At 45.7% G+C, this 16,139-nt stretch overlaps 1 protein-coding gene across 1 annotated transcript; it reads right to left on the bottom strand.

Annotated features, from left to right (window-relative positions):
• Nucleotides 1–15,389: 15,389 nt before the first annotated feature.
• Nucleotides 15,390–16,095, bottom strand: LOC147678823 (casein kinase II subunit beta-like). The gene has a single exon (XM_086945743.1). It carries the CDS (start codon nucleotides 16,093–16,095, stop codon nucleotides 15,544–15,546), a length of 552 nt encoding a protein of 183 aa, XP_086801869.1. The 3' UTR covers nucleotides 15,390–15,543.
• Nucleotides 16,096–16,139: the final 44 nt, after the last annotated feature.

Below are 16,139 nucleotides of genomic sequence, written 5' to 3' on the forward strand. Positions count from 1 at the left end.
ATGGTTGGGAGGATGGTCGGCGTGACAGTTTTTAAGAAGCGGGCTGGGGCTGGGTCGCTGGGGGATCCGGATTTTACTTGTAGTATTATGGGTTCAAGGCTGGCATGCTCTAAAGATGGAAAGGTTTCAAGGAGGGAGAGGGGGAGGGTCTGGTATACTGATGATCTGGGAGGGGGAGTGGGGAGGGGGAGAAGGAGGAATAGATTGTGGCTATTTTGTTAAAGAAATAGTCAGCCTGTTCATTGCAGCGGGTTTGAGCGGTCAGAGGGTCTGGAGGTTTATCAGGGAGGTTGAGTAGGTTTTTAGCAATCTGGTAGATCTCCTTGGGCTTGGATGCTGCTTCATTGATCTTATTTTCGACTGGTTTTATAGGATTTTATAGACGCACGATATTCAGTTTTACTGCTGTGGGAGTAATCGAGGCGCCACTTCCTTTCCAATCTTTTGCAAACTCTCTTGAGAGTGCGTAGGTCCTGTGAGAACCAAGGGGCATTTTTTGGTCTCTGTTTGGAAGGAAGGTCCTTAAGAGGGATGATAAGGTCAAGGGAGGTTGTGATCCAGTTATTGAAGTTGTCGTTGCTGAGAATTGGATCTGAGTTATTCCGTGGAATAGAGGATTCCAATGTGGAGGTCCACTGATTGGTATTAAGTTGGGACCCCTTGCGGCCTCTGCTAGGTGCGGAGGGGGGTGAGGGGCGGGATCCTACTGGTGCCCAAGTGAATGGGATCAAAGAATGGTCTGACCAGGGAAGAGTGATGGGTGGGCTAACTGTGAGATGCATACAGTTGCTAAAGATAGGGTCCAGAAGGTGACCTTTTTCGTGGGTGGGTTGTTGGACCAGCTGGGAAAGATTAAGTGCCAGTAAGTTATTGCGGAGTTCGATGGCTGCTTGATTTAAGGGGTCGTCCAGGTGTATGTTTAGGTCACCTAGTAGGGTATAGTTAGGTGAGGTGCATACACCATTGGCTATCTCTGGGGCAAGCTGATTTATAAAGTTGGTCGGGGTGCCAGGTGGTTGATAAATTTGGGTTCCCGAGAACGTGCAGGTGGGGGAGAAGTCCAGCGAGAAGGTGAGATGTTCACAGCTGGCATTTTCGAGGGGAAGGAGCGGCAGGTATAGCGGTTTTTGTATATAATGGCTATGCCGCCTCCTTTTCCTACAGGTCGATCGACTCGGTGTATAAGGTAATCAATAGGGAGGGTTTGAATGACATCGGAGTCAGAGTCAGTGTTGAGCCATGTTTCCGTGAGGAATATGGCATCAGGATCTTTGTCTGACATCATCAGGGATAGTTCAGTGGCATGTTTGGGTAGAGATCTGCAACTAAGCAGAAACATGCGAAGCGAGGGGGGATCTGAGGGAGGGTGACTGAGGAACAAACAATGCGGACAGTCGAAGAGTTGTGAGGTTGGGTCCCAGGACATGAGACAGCAATCGTCGGCGTGGCCACGCAGTTGATGTAGCGTATGGGAGGAATAATATCTTGGTGGATTTTGACCAGCGGTTGTAGCCCCTGGTCCCGGTCGGTCGCGGACGGGCGCAGACGGGCTTGCCTTCGGCGCCCCGCCGGCGCCGCCGCTGCGCCCATCCGCTGCACCTCCTGGGTGGGGGAGTCATTAAGTAGTGGGTGTGCCTCGGGGTGGGCGGGGCCTAGCAAGGAGATCGGGTGCCTCACCTAAAATGGCAGACCCGGATGTTCGTTTGTGGCAGGGGAGCCGAAGGCTTTGATGGTTCTCGAGGGGGGCCCAGGAACCGTGAGTCCAGAGAATTGTGCTTGTATTTTCGCTTCCAATCAATTTAAAAATCGGGCTTTCCCGAGTGCACAAATAAGAAAAAGTGCTGTTTAAAATCAAGCAACATGTAGTTATTTCGTCCTTTTCACGCTGTCCCGGCTTTTCGCCTCAGGACCACAACATACACCACCACACACACTCGTAGGGGGGACACCTGCTAATGCTGTATCAAGTACTGCTATCGTAGCGGAAGATTGCCCACCCGGAGTGCCTCTAGCATATACACAAAACAATTCTATAGTTGTTGCTGAATGATGGCCATTAAGAGAGATGTGTAGTATATCATCTGTTGGTAACTTATGCACCAAAACAGTCCAATTTAAGGCCACACTAATCCATATATGGAGACCGCCCGATGGGCGGCCTCTCCCTACTGTAGTTGCCGGAATAAAATAGGTAGCGTAGCCGTTTTTATGAAGTGGGATCAAACTCCATGTCTCTTGGAACAAGCAAATCTCAAACCTCCCAATGAATTGGTTCCATTCTGGACTATCCATTTTTTTGGAGAGACCCGCTATGTTCCAAGAGACCAGGTTAATTATTTTTAAGTTCTCAACTATGCCATTGGTAGAGACTTGGAATTCACGACCCTCTTTCATTATGCTTTGTAGAGTAAACTCTGGGCCTCTGTTCTTCCCTATCAACTCCGAGGACTCTTTGCTAGATAGCGTCTCCTCCCCTGGCTCAATATCACTTACAATGATCTTGGGCCGATATTCGGTTTTTCCTATTGGATATGTATGTGAAACTTTGTTTGATTGTGTGCCTTTCCCTAGTCAGTCAATTTTATTAAGGTCAGAGTCATCACAAGATTTGTCTTTTGACCATAATGGAGACTGTCTAATTTGTATATTTGAATACGCCGGGGGCGAAGTTCTGTACTCCAGGGTCACTACGTTTTCTGCCAGCGCCGTATTACCCAATTGAATTTCAATACAATCTGTAACATTGCTAAGCAGGGACAGTCTTGTAACGTGGACCATATCTTCCCTGATGACTGACCTGCACCCTCTCACATGGCCACATGGCGCAGCCAGTGAATAGCTTTGTTGCAGATAGAATCCCTGCTTTCGTATACATTCGGGTTAAGCTTCCGTACCCCTGTCATGTAGATGGTAGTGTTTCTGGGAATATAGGGTGTAGTACTCTGGACGTTAGGTCTTTTGGCCCCCCCAGTTGACAGTTTTTCTACCTCCATTGAATCTCTCGGTTTTGTTTTTCCCCCCAGGTGAGTCATTGATTCGCTTATTAGACCCTGTTGCTTAACTGCCTCTACATAGATGTTGGGAGTGCTATTTCGCCCCATTGTCCCCCTATTAGCCTCAATTTGTAGTGTATTTTTAGGAGCCTGCACTCTTGCTGTGATAAGACCTATTGCTGGGGCAACTTGCTTGGTGACAGATTTTGTCAATTTGGGCATCGCCACTGCTTGTTGAGCGCATTGAGCGCCCTGCAATCCAGTAGTTTTGGGGTCAATCGATGGTAATAATCGTGCATTAGTTGCTTTTGTGGTTGTAGCTAAAGCTAATGGCTGGGAGACACTTACAACCTGCTTTCCCCCTTGATTGATTAGATCTGTCAGAATTTTCTTTATTTGTGCTAGTTCTGCTCCTAGGGATCTCATTTTCTTTAAAATACTACCTTTGAAATTCTGGCAGCTGGGACATTCTGCGGTGTTGTCTGGGATTGTCTTCCTTAAACCAGTATCTTGTTGCAATACCTCACACAGCTCTCTAGACTCCCCTTCCAACACGGCATATCTATTGGTACAGACAATCCCCTCAACTCCCGCAATCCTATCCCCACCCGGGTCAGGAAGCTCTGTTGTTCCAAACGGGACCTCCCCTTTGCTAGACGAGTTGCATCACTGTGCTGTTTGAGTGGCCTGGGGCGTCGGGGGAGTTGATGGAGGGGAATGAATCTCAACAACGGGGCTAGTAGAGTGCGGTTTCTTTAAAAATATATCCGGAATTACTTTATTCTTCTTCTGGGATGTGCCCTTTATTATGGTATCTAGTCTATCTAATTCTTCTGCACTTGGAGCTCCCTTCAATATCTCCCCACATTCTTCTGCAATTAGTTCAATACTTGAGAGAACACAGTTGGATGCAGCATGTTGTGCTTTTGATTTTTTTTGTCTTTTTCCCTTTTTTTGGATTTGTAGAGTCATGGCCCCCATCCACTATCTTTCTTTTGCCCATTCTGCTATGCACCCTCTGTCTTTAAATATGGTGAAATAGAGCCCTCCGCTTCCTATCACTTCGCTGAGTAACCACAAGAAACCAGGAGACCGTCAGACAAACCGGCAATACCTTAGTAGCGTATAGTCACTTTTCACAGAAGTCCGCTAATCCAAATGAACGGAGGGTTGCCCAGCCCTGCCCTTGTCTGTCCCGGACTGTCACAGACTGTCCCGCCCTTGTCTGGGGCTTCTCCCGGGCGCGTTCCGCGTAGCAGACACGTGTCACTGTCAAATAGTTGATCAATTGGGACGTGGGCGTACCACAGGCACAGGTGGATGGTGCACGGACTCCTGGGAAATGGAGTCCCGTGCTGGCGTGCCTCTGTTGTCCCAACAAAATCTCCAGCCGGTGAGAGGAAGGAAGCGGCTCTTCCCGCCGCGGTCTCCTGCTGCAGTGGGACTCCCCGATGAGAATCACGATGTCCGGTGGAACAGCGAAGCGGGACCCGCGCCAGCGGGTTCCGCGAGCAGTTTATGGAAACAGGTAGGAGGGTGGGCGGGCCTCAGGCACAGGTGAATGGTGCACGGACTCCTGGGAAATGGAGTCCCGTGCTGGCGTGCCTCTGTTGTCCCAACAAAATCTCCAGCCGGTGAGAGGAAGGAAGCGGCTCTTCCCGCCGCGGTCTCCTGCTGCAGTGGGACTCCCCGATGAGAATCACGATGTCCGGTGGAACAGCGAAGTGGGACCCGCGCCAGCGGGTTCCGCGAGCAGTTTATGGAAACAGGTAGGAGGGTGGGCGGGCCTCAGGCACAGGTGGATGGTGCACGGACTCCTGGGAAATGGAGTCCCGTGCTGGCGTGCCTCTGTTGTCCCCACAAAACCTCCAGCCGGTGAGAGGAAGGAAGCGGCTCTTCCCGCCGCGGTCTCCTGCTGCAGTGGGACTCCCCGATGAGAATCACGATGTCCGTTGGAACAGCGAAGTTAAATTAAAACAATATTTATTTTAATTTTAAATTATTTAAATTTTTCCATAGGTTGTCCAGTGCAGGGATTGGATGATTTAGGTATTCATGTTTTATAGCAGCAGTGTGTGTGTCTTCGGAAGTCCTCACATACTGTGTTTTGTTCTTTCTTTGTGACACAATTGTTACTGTGTCATTGAGTGTGCATGTGTGGTGTCTCCTTTCATGCAAGCCCAGGAACTTTCAGCTACTGGAATAATAGATGGACGAAGGCACTTTGGGCTTCAGTATTCTGATTATCTCTCAATCAAAGCTGATTACTGTATTCACAATACTTTTAAAATACTTTAAAATATGTTTGGATTATAATTTATTTAATTCTGTTCTTTTTTGTACGGGACAGCAAACGTGGCAAAATCAGACTGTTCATGGAACACATCAGATGCTCCAGTATTCCTGCTTGTTGGACTGCAGGCTCTGCCAGAGATGAATCCTTTCCTGTTCCTAATTTTTCTCATGCTTTATTTGTTAACTGTGTCTGGAAATATCTTGATGGTTGTAACAGTGCACCTGGAAGCCAGTCTTCACTCTCCCATGTACTTCTTCCTCGGGAACCTGGCCCTCCTGGATGTCTGCTCCACATCCAATGTGGTGCCCACCTTACTGGGTGGGTTACTGACACACCTCTATGTCATCTCTTTTCATTGGTGTTTGATCCAGTATTTCTTCTTTGGTTGGATGGCGTCCACAGAGTGCTTCCTTCTCACAGTGATGGCTTATGACAGATATGTGGCTATATGCCTTCCTTTACATTACCCAAGGCTCATGGACCAGAGATATTGTTTTCAGCTGGCTGCGGGTGCCTGGGTGGCTGGCTTAGCCTCTGCGCTCTTTGAGGACTCGATAATGACCACAGCCCACTTCTTTGGCCAGAGACTAATTGACCATTTCTTCTGTGATTTTGAACCTCTTACAAAAGCTGCCTGCTCTGACACCTCCCTGATAAAAGCACTATCATTTTATGTCTCATCCTCTGTAATAGCTCCACCTTTTATATTTATCATAGTATCTTACGTATGTATCATGGCAGCAGTATTAAGAATTCCATCTTCCAAGGGGAGGAAAAAAACATTTTCTACTTGTAGCGCCCACCTGGTGGTGGTCAGCACATACTTTGGACTCCTGATTATAATGTACATGGCACCATCGGCGGGACACACACTGAACGTAAACAAAGCCTTATCGCTATTGTACACCATGGCCACCCCAATGGTGAATCCCATTGTGTACGCTTTGAAGAACAAGGCCATCATGGATGCTTTGAAGAAAGAAAGGTGGAAAAGGGTTTTTACATGTCAAGAAAATTAAATTATGATCTTTTTCTATTGTGTACAAGTGATGATCTCAGTGGTCGTAAGAACTGTGTGATAGTAAGCTGACGTCCAGGCGGCAATGCTCACTTGAATGACCGTGAAGAATAGATGGGTTGAGGAGGAAATATGTACTGATGTGTAATAGATTTCTGAGGTGGCAATCAGACAACAAAATGGTAATTTGTACTTTTCCTATACTGGGTGGTGATTTAAATCTGAAGTTGGCTGATTGAATATATTATGCCTGTATTTATTGCTTTCCATTGGTAAATGTCAGCTTGTTTTCATGCTCAGTTGTATGGTTTCTGATTTTGACAGAACGAAATATTAATGAATCACAGAAAGAAAAAAACTGCAAGGCGGTGAGCCAATGGGAAGTCTGTCTACAACAACTACTATCAGTTTTATCTCTTTTCACCGCTGATGGCGGGGGACTGCCCTGGATCTTCATGCCTTGGAGTCTGGAATCAGTTCAAAGTCTCTTCAGTTGCATTCAGCTGTAGAAGTTTCATCATTGACATATGTGTCATCTTGTTTGTTTCTGTTGGCGGTCAAAGGTTTGGGAGCAAAGTTCAGTCCAATAAGGAAAGGTCAAAACATTGCAAGAGGAAGGTCAATCAGATGCTCCAAACCTATTGATTGCTGGGGGGTTAAACAGGAGAACACTGCAGCTCAGATTCATGAGCCTACCACACAGGGCACCGCAGCACAAATAGTTACTGCCCTGCATTGCGTGAGAGGGAGAGAGAAGAACAGCCCATTTCAACAGCGATACAGCCCTGTCCTGCTCTCTTCCCAGTGCAGGTGGAACTATACTGCCATGTGCCATGCACACACATTTGCACCACAAACATAGTGCAAGGGTTTATCTGTGAATCTAGCATAGGTTTCACACTGAAAGGGGTCCCTTCCAGTACAAAATACGATGCTGCTTAGACTAACTTTCAAACTTCTCTCACATTGGGTGTGTGCTGTACAGTGCAGCCCACATGCAAATTAGAAACATTGTGTTATTTTATGTTATGTTGTGTGTTGATTTGTATAGCACATTTAATAACCTGTGACGGTATCCAGGCACTGAGCAGGGCAGTCTTGAGAAGGAGATCATGTCTGTTTCATACGGTAGAGCCATGTCTTGAGGTTGTTTTAGAAGTCCATGAGGAAGGGGGAGGGGGAGGTTCTGAGGTGTTGCGGAGGATGTTCCATGTCTTGGCTGTGAGGTATGAGAAGGAACGTCCTCTGCATCTGGTCTTCTTTATGCGAGGAAGGTGTGTTCTTGCCTTAGACACAGATGTAATGTGTCTGGTGAGTTGGTAGATGTTGAGGCAGTGGTTGAGGTAAGCTGGACTCGTGTTGTGGAGAACTTTGTAGGCGTGGGTGAAAAGCTTGAGCGTGCATCTTTCCCGGATTGTGACCAGTGATCGTTTTTGAGATGAGGTTATTTTTGGGATCTTCAGTATGAGCCTGGCAGCTGTGTTCTGGGTGGTTTGGAGTGTGAATGGGACATTGTGTGGGATTCCGATGTAGAGGGAGTTTTGGTAATAAGGTATACCTGTGATGAGAGACTGGGTGACCGTTCGTGTGGTATTCTGTGGTATCCGCTTGAAAATCTTGTGCAGCATTCGCAGGATGTGGAAGCATGATGAGGAGATGGTATTAATATGTTTGCTCATGAAGATGTTTGTGCACAGGGTGATCCTGAGATTCTTGGTCTGGTCTGCCGTGGTGTGGAGGGAGCCAGGTTTGGAGGGCCACCAAGAGGCGTCACAGTGGAAGTGCTTTTTGCCAAAGATAAGAACTTTGTTTTTTTCTGTGTTGAGCTGCAGGCAGTTGTTTTAAGTAGAGATGTTGCTCATACCATTGGTGTAGTTTGCTCTGGCATGTTGGATGAGTCGATAAGGAAGAAGATGAGTTTTGTGTCTTCAGTGTAGAATACTATGTTGATGCCGTGGGCTCTGACAATGTCCATGAGAAGTGTAAGGTAGATGTTGAAGAGTGTTGTGCTGAGCAATAATCCTAGAGGGACTCCGGAGATGAGTTTCTTGGGTTCTGAGGTGTAGGGGGAAGTCTATCTTGTTGAGTTCTGTCCATGATGAAGGAGGATAACTGAGGGCTGATTTATAGATAACCAAGCTTTGAAACTTTCTGATGAGAGACTTGTGGGAGACCATATCAAAGCTGCAGAGAGGTCGAGGAGGATGACTGTAGTCATTTCTCCTCAGTCAAAGATGCTTCAGATGACATCAGTGGCTGTAAAGAGTGATGTCTCTGTGCTGTGGTTGGTATAAAACCCTGATTGAGAACTGCCAAGGTGTTGATGGAGTTCTAGGTGGTCTGCAAGTTGGGTATTTATGGGTTTCTCCATGACTTTAGCTTGAAAAGGCAGGAGCGAGATGAGTTTATAGCTGCTGAGAGTGTTGAAGTTCGCTGTTAGGTTGTAAAATTGAGTTTTGACTTCAGCACTTTTCCAACAAGACAGAAAGATGGCGGTGGTTCTGGAGTATTGATAACAGCGGTGAACGCAAGGGTAATGCTGGCTTTTCCAAGGTTGTATATGAAGTGGGGGTATGGGCCAGAAGTGGTCCCTAAGTTAATTGCATTTATCAGGGCAGTGGTTTCTTTGTTTGATAGAGTCTTCCAGTTTCTTAGCTGCAGTTTGCAAACGAAGGAGGTGTCCAGCGGGTCTGGGGAATTTGTATCAGAAAGCTGTGGGTTGAATGTGTTGTAGGACTAAAACACCTAATGTGTTGTAGGTGTTGTAGGCCTTGGCAATCTTCAGTTTGAGGAAGTTTGAGCGGTTGTTGCAGAGTGCTTAGGGTGGTATGATGTTGTTGTTGGCAGCTCTGGAATTGGCGAACTCTTTGACAATGGTGAAGAGTTCTTTATGGTCATTGGAGCTGGCTTCAAGTCTGTGAGTTAGGGCATTTTTCTTTGCATCTCGTAGTTGTTGGTGGCAGTGGCTGGTTTTATATGTGGATCCTGAGGACCTGTTTTTGTCAAGTCTCCATTTTCTCTCAAGTTATTTACAGTGAGCTTGGACTTCCTGGAGTTGTTTTCATACCACCTGGGTTGATTGTTGCTTTTGTAGAGCTTGTTTCTGGTGGGAGTGGTGTGGCTGGGCAAGCTGGTGAGCCCTTAATAGGAGTGATTGGGGTTGACATTGAGGTTCTCTCTACTCTCAGCTTCTCACTCAGATGATAATTAGTCGTAGGAGATTCAGAGCCCTGGAGTTATCACAATTATTTCCTTTCATTTGGGATTAGCAGAGACTGCAAACTGTTCTTGCAAATGTCTCAGTATCTGGATCAGTGTGACAGAAGAAGGATGCTGATGTGGGTCACCTAAGGATGTGTAGGGTTATATTTGACTAGGTAATACTTTTATTCTCATACATAATCCACATATAAATTCAAAAGTTTAAGATCAGATTATCTCAGGTGATATGAACACAAAGATCATATTTTCCTTGGTAGAGCAAAGATTAACATCAAATACATAAAACAATCAAGGTCAACAGCAGGAGTCAGCGGCAAACTCATGAATATTAACAAGAAGAGGCCACTCTCTATTGGCTCCATAGAACAATGGCCAGCACGGGCTCGGTATTCTATGGCTGGCCCAAAGTCATACTCAAAGGCTTAAGTGGCTTGAGTCCAGCACTATGATGGAAATATGCTGCAGCCTGGCTCAGCCGAGGGAGAATGTGAAATGCTCATGGATTATTGTGTGATTGGTTCTCCTTGCAAATATCTGCATGTATGTATATGGTAATTCGATAGCACAAACCTAGTGTAAAGGCATCACTGCACTTGCTTTGTTGGGATGAGGTGGTTAGCGTGTAGGGCAGAGGTGCCAACATGGTGATTCATGCAGGACCCCTATCTCGTTGTGTTTGGGACCTGACACATCCTAGGGTGCAACTGAAGAAGCGTTGCCCATTACACCTTAGAATATTCCTGGTCATATCAGAGATACCACCTGGTTCCACTGCCCTGCTGTGGGAGGGTGTTAGCTCAATGATGACCATGGGGTTACTAAAGCAGGTTCTTGTGAGTCAGTAAGGCCAGCCCCTCCCCCAGATGGCTCAGTCTCCTGTCAGGGAGGCGTGTCACCTATCATTGACCTTTACCTTTATTGTTTTTCAAGGTTAACATCTTACATAATTTCTCCTTGTTGTGTTAGGCTATCAATAATGTGAAAGACTTTCCAAAGGAGTGGGATAGAAAATGTATTTTTAAATAAACTTCCAAAACTGCATGATGATCTTTTCAATATCATCTCCATGAAGATTACAGACACTACATGGATCCATCAACCGTCTCGGTATCCCCCTAAACATGCAGTGACGATCATGACACTCCTGCAGTGGAAACTTGCATGTTGCACACTTTGGTTGTTGCTAAATTTGATAAACTGGTATGTTGCTCCAATGTTAAAATTGCACATTATTTGAGCTGTGGCTTATGTTATACTCTTTACATTTTAACCCCCATGAAAGCTTCAATATCCAATGTAAATTGTATCTGGGAAGTTAAAGGTGAAGGCAGTTGGTCAATCTTTTGCAATTACCAAAGATGGAATGGACAGACACTCCTTCCTCTTTGCTTCTCTGGGTGATTCTGATGTGATGTCTGCATTCCAGTTTCACTTGGTCTGTTGGACTACGCATTGAGAAATCAAACAGTCAATCAAGTAGTACTTGTAAAGCGTGGCTTATCACCAAAGAGGGTTTCCAGGTGCTTTGTCTCAGTCGAAGCGCTAGGTTTTGAGCCCTAAAATGAGAAAGTGAGGTTGCGTTGTGGAGGGGGAGGGTGTTCCTGCTTTGGTGGCAAGATGGAAGAAGGAGTGTCCTCTGGTGCGGCAGTTGAGTATGTGAATGATCTGTGCATGGGTGATGAGGTGTGTGGAGTGTATGTTCCTGGGGGGTGGGAGGAAGCGGAGGTGGTGGTCATGTAGGCAGGTCCTTGCTTGTGGAGGGCTTTGTAGGCATGAGAAGCTAGAAAATCTGGCCCAAAGTTTTCTCCTTCACAATTAAAACAAACATATATTTTTCCTCTGTCCTTACACCATTATGAGCGATTTTCCAAAGTTAGTGCATAAATCTAATTTGCTCATAAAAGATATAAAGGTTCCTCCAGCAGACGAAGAGTTCCTGGTGTTCATGCCAACAGGTATGCATCATCAGAACAAAGTGGCGCTGGTACAAATTCTTGAGCTAACCTAGGGATATCACTAGTGGCTTTGACCAAGGCGGGGCGCTAACTATGAATACAAATAAAAAAAAGCAAGGGGGCCAAAATAAATCCTTGAAACGCCCCACGGGATAGACACAAACAGTCTGACAACTCCTGGTTGGCCGTAAAGAACCTTAGCTTCCAGGTTCTTATGAAGTGTGTACAAAAGGTTAATTAGTTGGACCTCCTCACCGAGGTTCAACAGCAACAACCTTAGCTTGGCCCTGTAACACAGTCAAAGGCTGTTGACAGATCCATAAAGGCCAGGTACAGCGGTCTGCGCTTAGCTATCGTATATTTACCGATAATCAGATTCAGGTCTAAGCACTGTTCCACCCTTGTCCAACCCAAAACTGGAAGGGGTACAGAATGTCATTAAGGATAGCCCATTCCTTCAACCAATTGAATATTGCTTGTCCAACAACATTTGCTGAGCTATTAAAGAGGGAGTTCAGCGATAGTACCTCAGTGACATACGATCCCCCTTTTATAAAGATTGGGATTATTGTGGAGAAAGACCATTAGATAAGGATTTTAGGGCTAGATGTATGAAGCTCAAATGGGTTCGCAAACGCCGAAATGCGAACTCATTTGAGCAAAATGGTATGTATGTAGCAAATTTTAGTGCAAAATAAGGAATCTCAAATTTGCAATTCCTTATTTTGCGATTGCATGTAAGGAATCGCAAAATTTGCGATTCCTTAAATGCAATGTATGATGCAAAAAAAATTGCTATTTGTTCCTAAGAATCGCAAATTACCACCAACTTCAAGTTGGTGGTAATTTGCAAATTTCTTGAAAAATGCCCATTTTTGCATTTTACAAAGTTACATGTGCACCTATGCTTATTTCAGGGGTGGAACAGGGTGTCCTTTGGACACCCTTGCACCCTTGAAATTATTCTCAATTTGCGAATAGCAAATTGCGAATCGCAAATTGAGAATAATTTCACATTCATTCCTATGGGCCTCCTGGCCCATAGAAATGAATGGGAAATTATTCCTTAATTGCGATTAGCAATTTGCTAATCGCAATTAAGGAATTTTAAGAAATCGCTAAAAAATAGCGAATTTCTACATACATACCATTTTGCAATTTTCAAATAGCAATTCCTTAAAAATCAATATCTGAGAATGGCAAAAGTGTATCTTGATCTATCTAGCCCTTAGTGCTTAAGGAATTTTGAAACACTTTTGTCATCAAGGGACCCCAAAGATCCACATTGCACTTCATTAGATCCATGAGTACACCATCGGGCCCTGGTGCTTTGCCATTCGAACTTTGCCTAGTTGCTCCCACAATGTTTTTAACTGGCTCTAAGAGTTGTTGCCTGATGCTCAAATTGAGGGAATAAAAGGAGGTCGAAATGTTGACCACTGGACATCAGACAATCCTAAAACATAAAGAAATGGAATTTTAACATCACAGCAAGGGTGACCTCCTGGACTTCCAGATGCCAAACTAGTCTTAAACCGTCACTCGTAAACTGTTAAATGGGTATAGTAGCTACAGGAAGGGTAGATTGTGACACAGGAAAGTGACCTACCATGCACAAGCCATTATGCTGATCACCCCATTTGTCACCACTATGGCCCCATTAAAACCATAGTGATAATTTTCTAGTTGCAAATGATTGCTCAATGATCCAGGCCCTACCATGCCCTGAATATGGGGGCAATGGTACCCTGTTTGAGTTAAGCAAGTCAACAAGATCAATTAGATCACGAACAGCAATTCTTCAATAACCCACCCTTCTATTGGGTGTCATACAAGAGGGCACATAGCTAGCCATACCCTGTATCTTGAGTTTGACACCTAACTTAGCATTAATAACCCCACAAAGAAATAGTTGGATTGCGAAATACACTTGGCTCCAACAGGTCTCAGTTCCGCAAGACAAGCAAATAAACCTTGAAAACAGGTGCATACACAATTTACAAAATCATTACAAGAGAAACAAACTAGAAAAAAACAAAACCACTGGAGCTGTCCTTGATAAACAGTGCCATAAATGCTGATTTTGCCACCTCCAAGACAGTTGCTTCTACTTTCAGGATCAGGTTTATCCAAATTGAAAGTCCCCCCTTTGGCCTGCCGCATGTAGAAGTAACAGCCGGGCAAAAATAGCATGTAAACTGGGGCAGGAGAATTAAAAGGTGTCCCATGTTTATTGTAATGCCACAATGTCATATTTTATAACCAAGACCAACCAGGTGGGATTGATAACCTTATCTTTTAAACCAGCAACATTCCAGCCCAAGAGAGTAAAAGAACCACACAGTCCTGCTCATGTTGTCCCTCATCTCATCCCTGACGTCCAGACTATCTCCATCCCAAAGTGAGCGGGGGAAAGAGTTAAATTAACCTCATCCACTACAACCGCTCCATCAGTAAGTCAATGTACGTTGGGAAACACATCATATCTATCTGAGAGTGGCATTAGTACTTGAGTCCCTTAGAAAAAAACAATGGAACCAAATAGAAAAATATTGTGAATTCGTTTTCTTCTGCCTGATTTTTGCCGGTCTCTGTATCTTTCCTTAACTAAGATGTAATTTTTCAACCTGTTTGTATATTTGTGTTTTACAATACCTGTGTCTAGACCAGAGGTCTTCAAACTTTTTGATGCTGGGACCCCCCAGTCAAAAACGATTAGGCGTAAGGACCCCCTCTGGAAAAAAGGTATAGAACTCGGTCCTCCTCATCATTACCAACTATCCAGCAGCGGCTGGCTCAAGTAAGCGTGGTGAAGCGGGCCAGGGTGCGGCAGGGGGGGAAGCAGACGGAATAGGCATTTTTTCTTTATTTAATTATACCTTTTCCCTTGTCTGAACTTCCCCACCCCCAATTCCCACAGCACATGATTTTAACTTTGGGGGAAATAAATTGAACAATGTTTAGCAAACCAAAGGTCAGTGAGCCAAAGGCGTGGCTAAAAACAACGTGACTCATTAATGAGGCATTCACGTAGGGCAGCACCTCAAGTCTTCTTGCTGCGCCAATATGAAGGGCAGGAATACACCTCATTTATTAAATGTGGCGCATTCCTGTCCTATCTCTCTGCGTTGGTGCACAAATGTGCTGCCTAGTGCCAACATAGGCAGGATTGCTTTTGTGCAGGAAGGGGCACCTCCCTGCACAAAAACAGTCCAGAGAGGGGGTTTCTTCTTTCTATGTGTGCCGCTGCAGCACACATGGAAAGCTCACTGGTTAGAGCAGGCAGACCCTGAAGCAGAGGTCAGACCCGGGACCAGGGTTCAATTCCCGACGCGGCAGGGTCTTGAGCTCAAATGTCCACGGACTCGATAATTCTCGCTTCGGTGCCTGACCTAATCATGGGTTCACACTCTGCAACTCTGGGCATTAAGCTTGCTTAATCTCCACAACGACCCCCCCGCGGCGGGATGCCTGGCTTTCACCTTGGGGATGCCCTGTAGGGGCTATCTCACAGGGAAAAACCAGGACGGGTTCCCAAGGCAAGCGCGGAGATACCACTTCGGGGGTCGATTCTGGCGCTATGTAAGAAATATATAATAATAATAATAATAAAAAACTCTCCTCGTTTCGCCTGCTATGGGGAGCAGTATGGTTTTGGTGCTGTCCCGGGTTTACATGGTTTTCAAATCAGGGGCAGCGTCAAAATCCATGGGTGTTGCATGCGAACACCCACTGCAACGCCCATGGAACGCCGACCTGACATCGAGTAAGGCAACGCAGTGACTTGTCTTGCCATGCTGTGTATTTTTTTTTATTTTTATTTTTTACTTTCAGAATGAGGAAATATTTATTAAATTTAAACACACACTGAAACAAACTTCAGATTTCTAACTCGTCGGGCTATGGGAAACGAAGGGAGAGTTCAATGGTTGACGGAGGTATTGGGAAAAAGTGAAATTAATGTCAGCCCTTAGCATTGGCTTTCATTATTCAAAAGAGCTGCGCAGTGTTTGGAAGGAGAGGGGGTGGGGGAGAGGGCGCATGCGTTCGCCGGGCCAGTCAGCGGATAGTCTTCACTGGACTTTTGAAATTACTGGCCGCCTGGAGCTGAAGTTGATACGCCATAGGGTGGATCTTGAACCCATACAGCCTGGGGACAAATTGGTTAGCTGGCCTTTTGGGCCTGTATTCTGGGTGCACCATGAACAGCATGTGAGGAAACCCTGTTCCGAAGTAGGCTTCGTCCGTGTGATGGTGGCGGGAAGATTTTGGGGTGTACACATCGATGCATTTGGGGCAATAGAGCTTCACCAAGGCCTCCCCAGGGATGTAGGAAAGACCAATTGGAAGCATGGGCTGGTTTTCACAGTAGACACGGGGACAGTACCCAAAATCTCCTTGCTGGTACTTCTCAAGCATCTGTGCGATGCCTCTGTTCGTGAGAATGTAACGGGCATGGATGAGGCCATACAGCATCTCAGCTGCCTGCTCAATCAAGTCACTCTGGTTTGGGTTATCCTCCAACTCCTCATCAGGCTCAAGATCCAGGATCATGTCTAGGGCCTGACGGTAGTGCGGGACCTGCCTTGCAGTACTCCATATCCACGCCATGCAAAGCCACGCAGGGTGACTTTGCCTCACCTCATAAATATGAT

This window comes from Lissotriton vulgaris, chromosome 12 (genome assembly GCF_964263255.1).
Source record: "Lissotriton vulgaris chromosome 12, aLisVul1.2, whole genome shotgun sequence".
Taxonomy (NCBI): domain Eukaryota; kingdom Metazoa; phylum Chordata; class Amphibia; order Caudata; family Salamandridae; genus Lissotriton; species Lissotriton vulgaris.

Excerpts from the sequence above, each read along its gene's own strand:
- LOC147678823 (XM_086945743.1), bottom strand. The coding sequence starts at position 16,095 with ATGGCGTGGATATGGAGTACTGCAAGGCAGGTCCCGCACTACCGTCAG.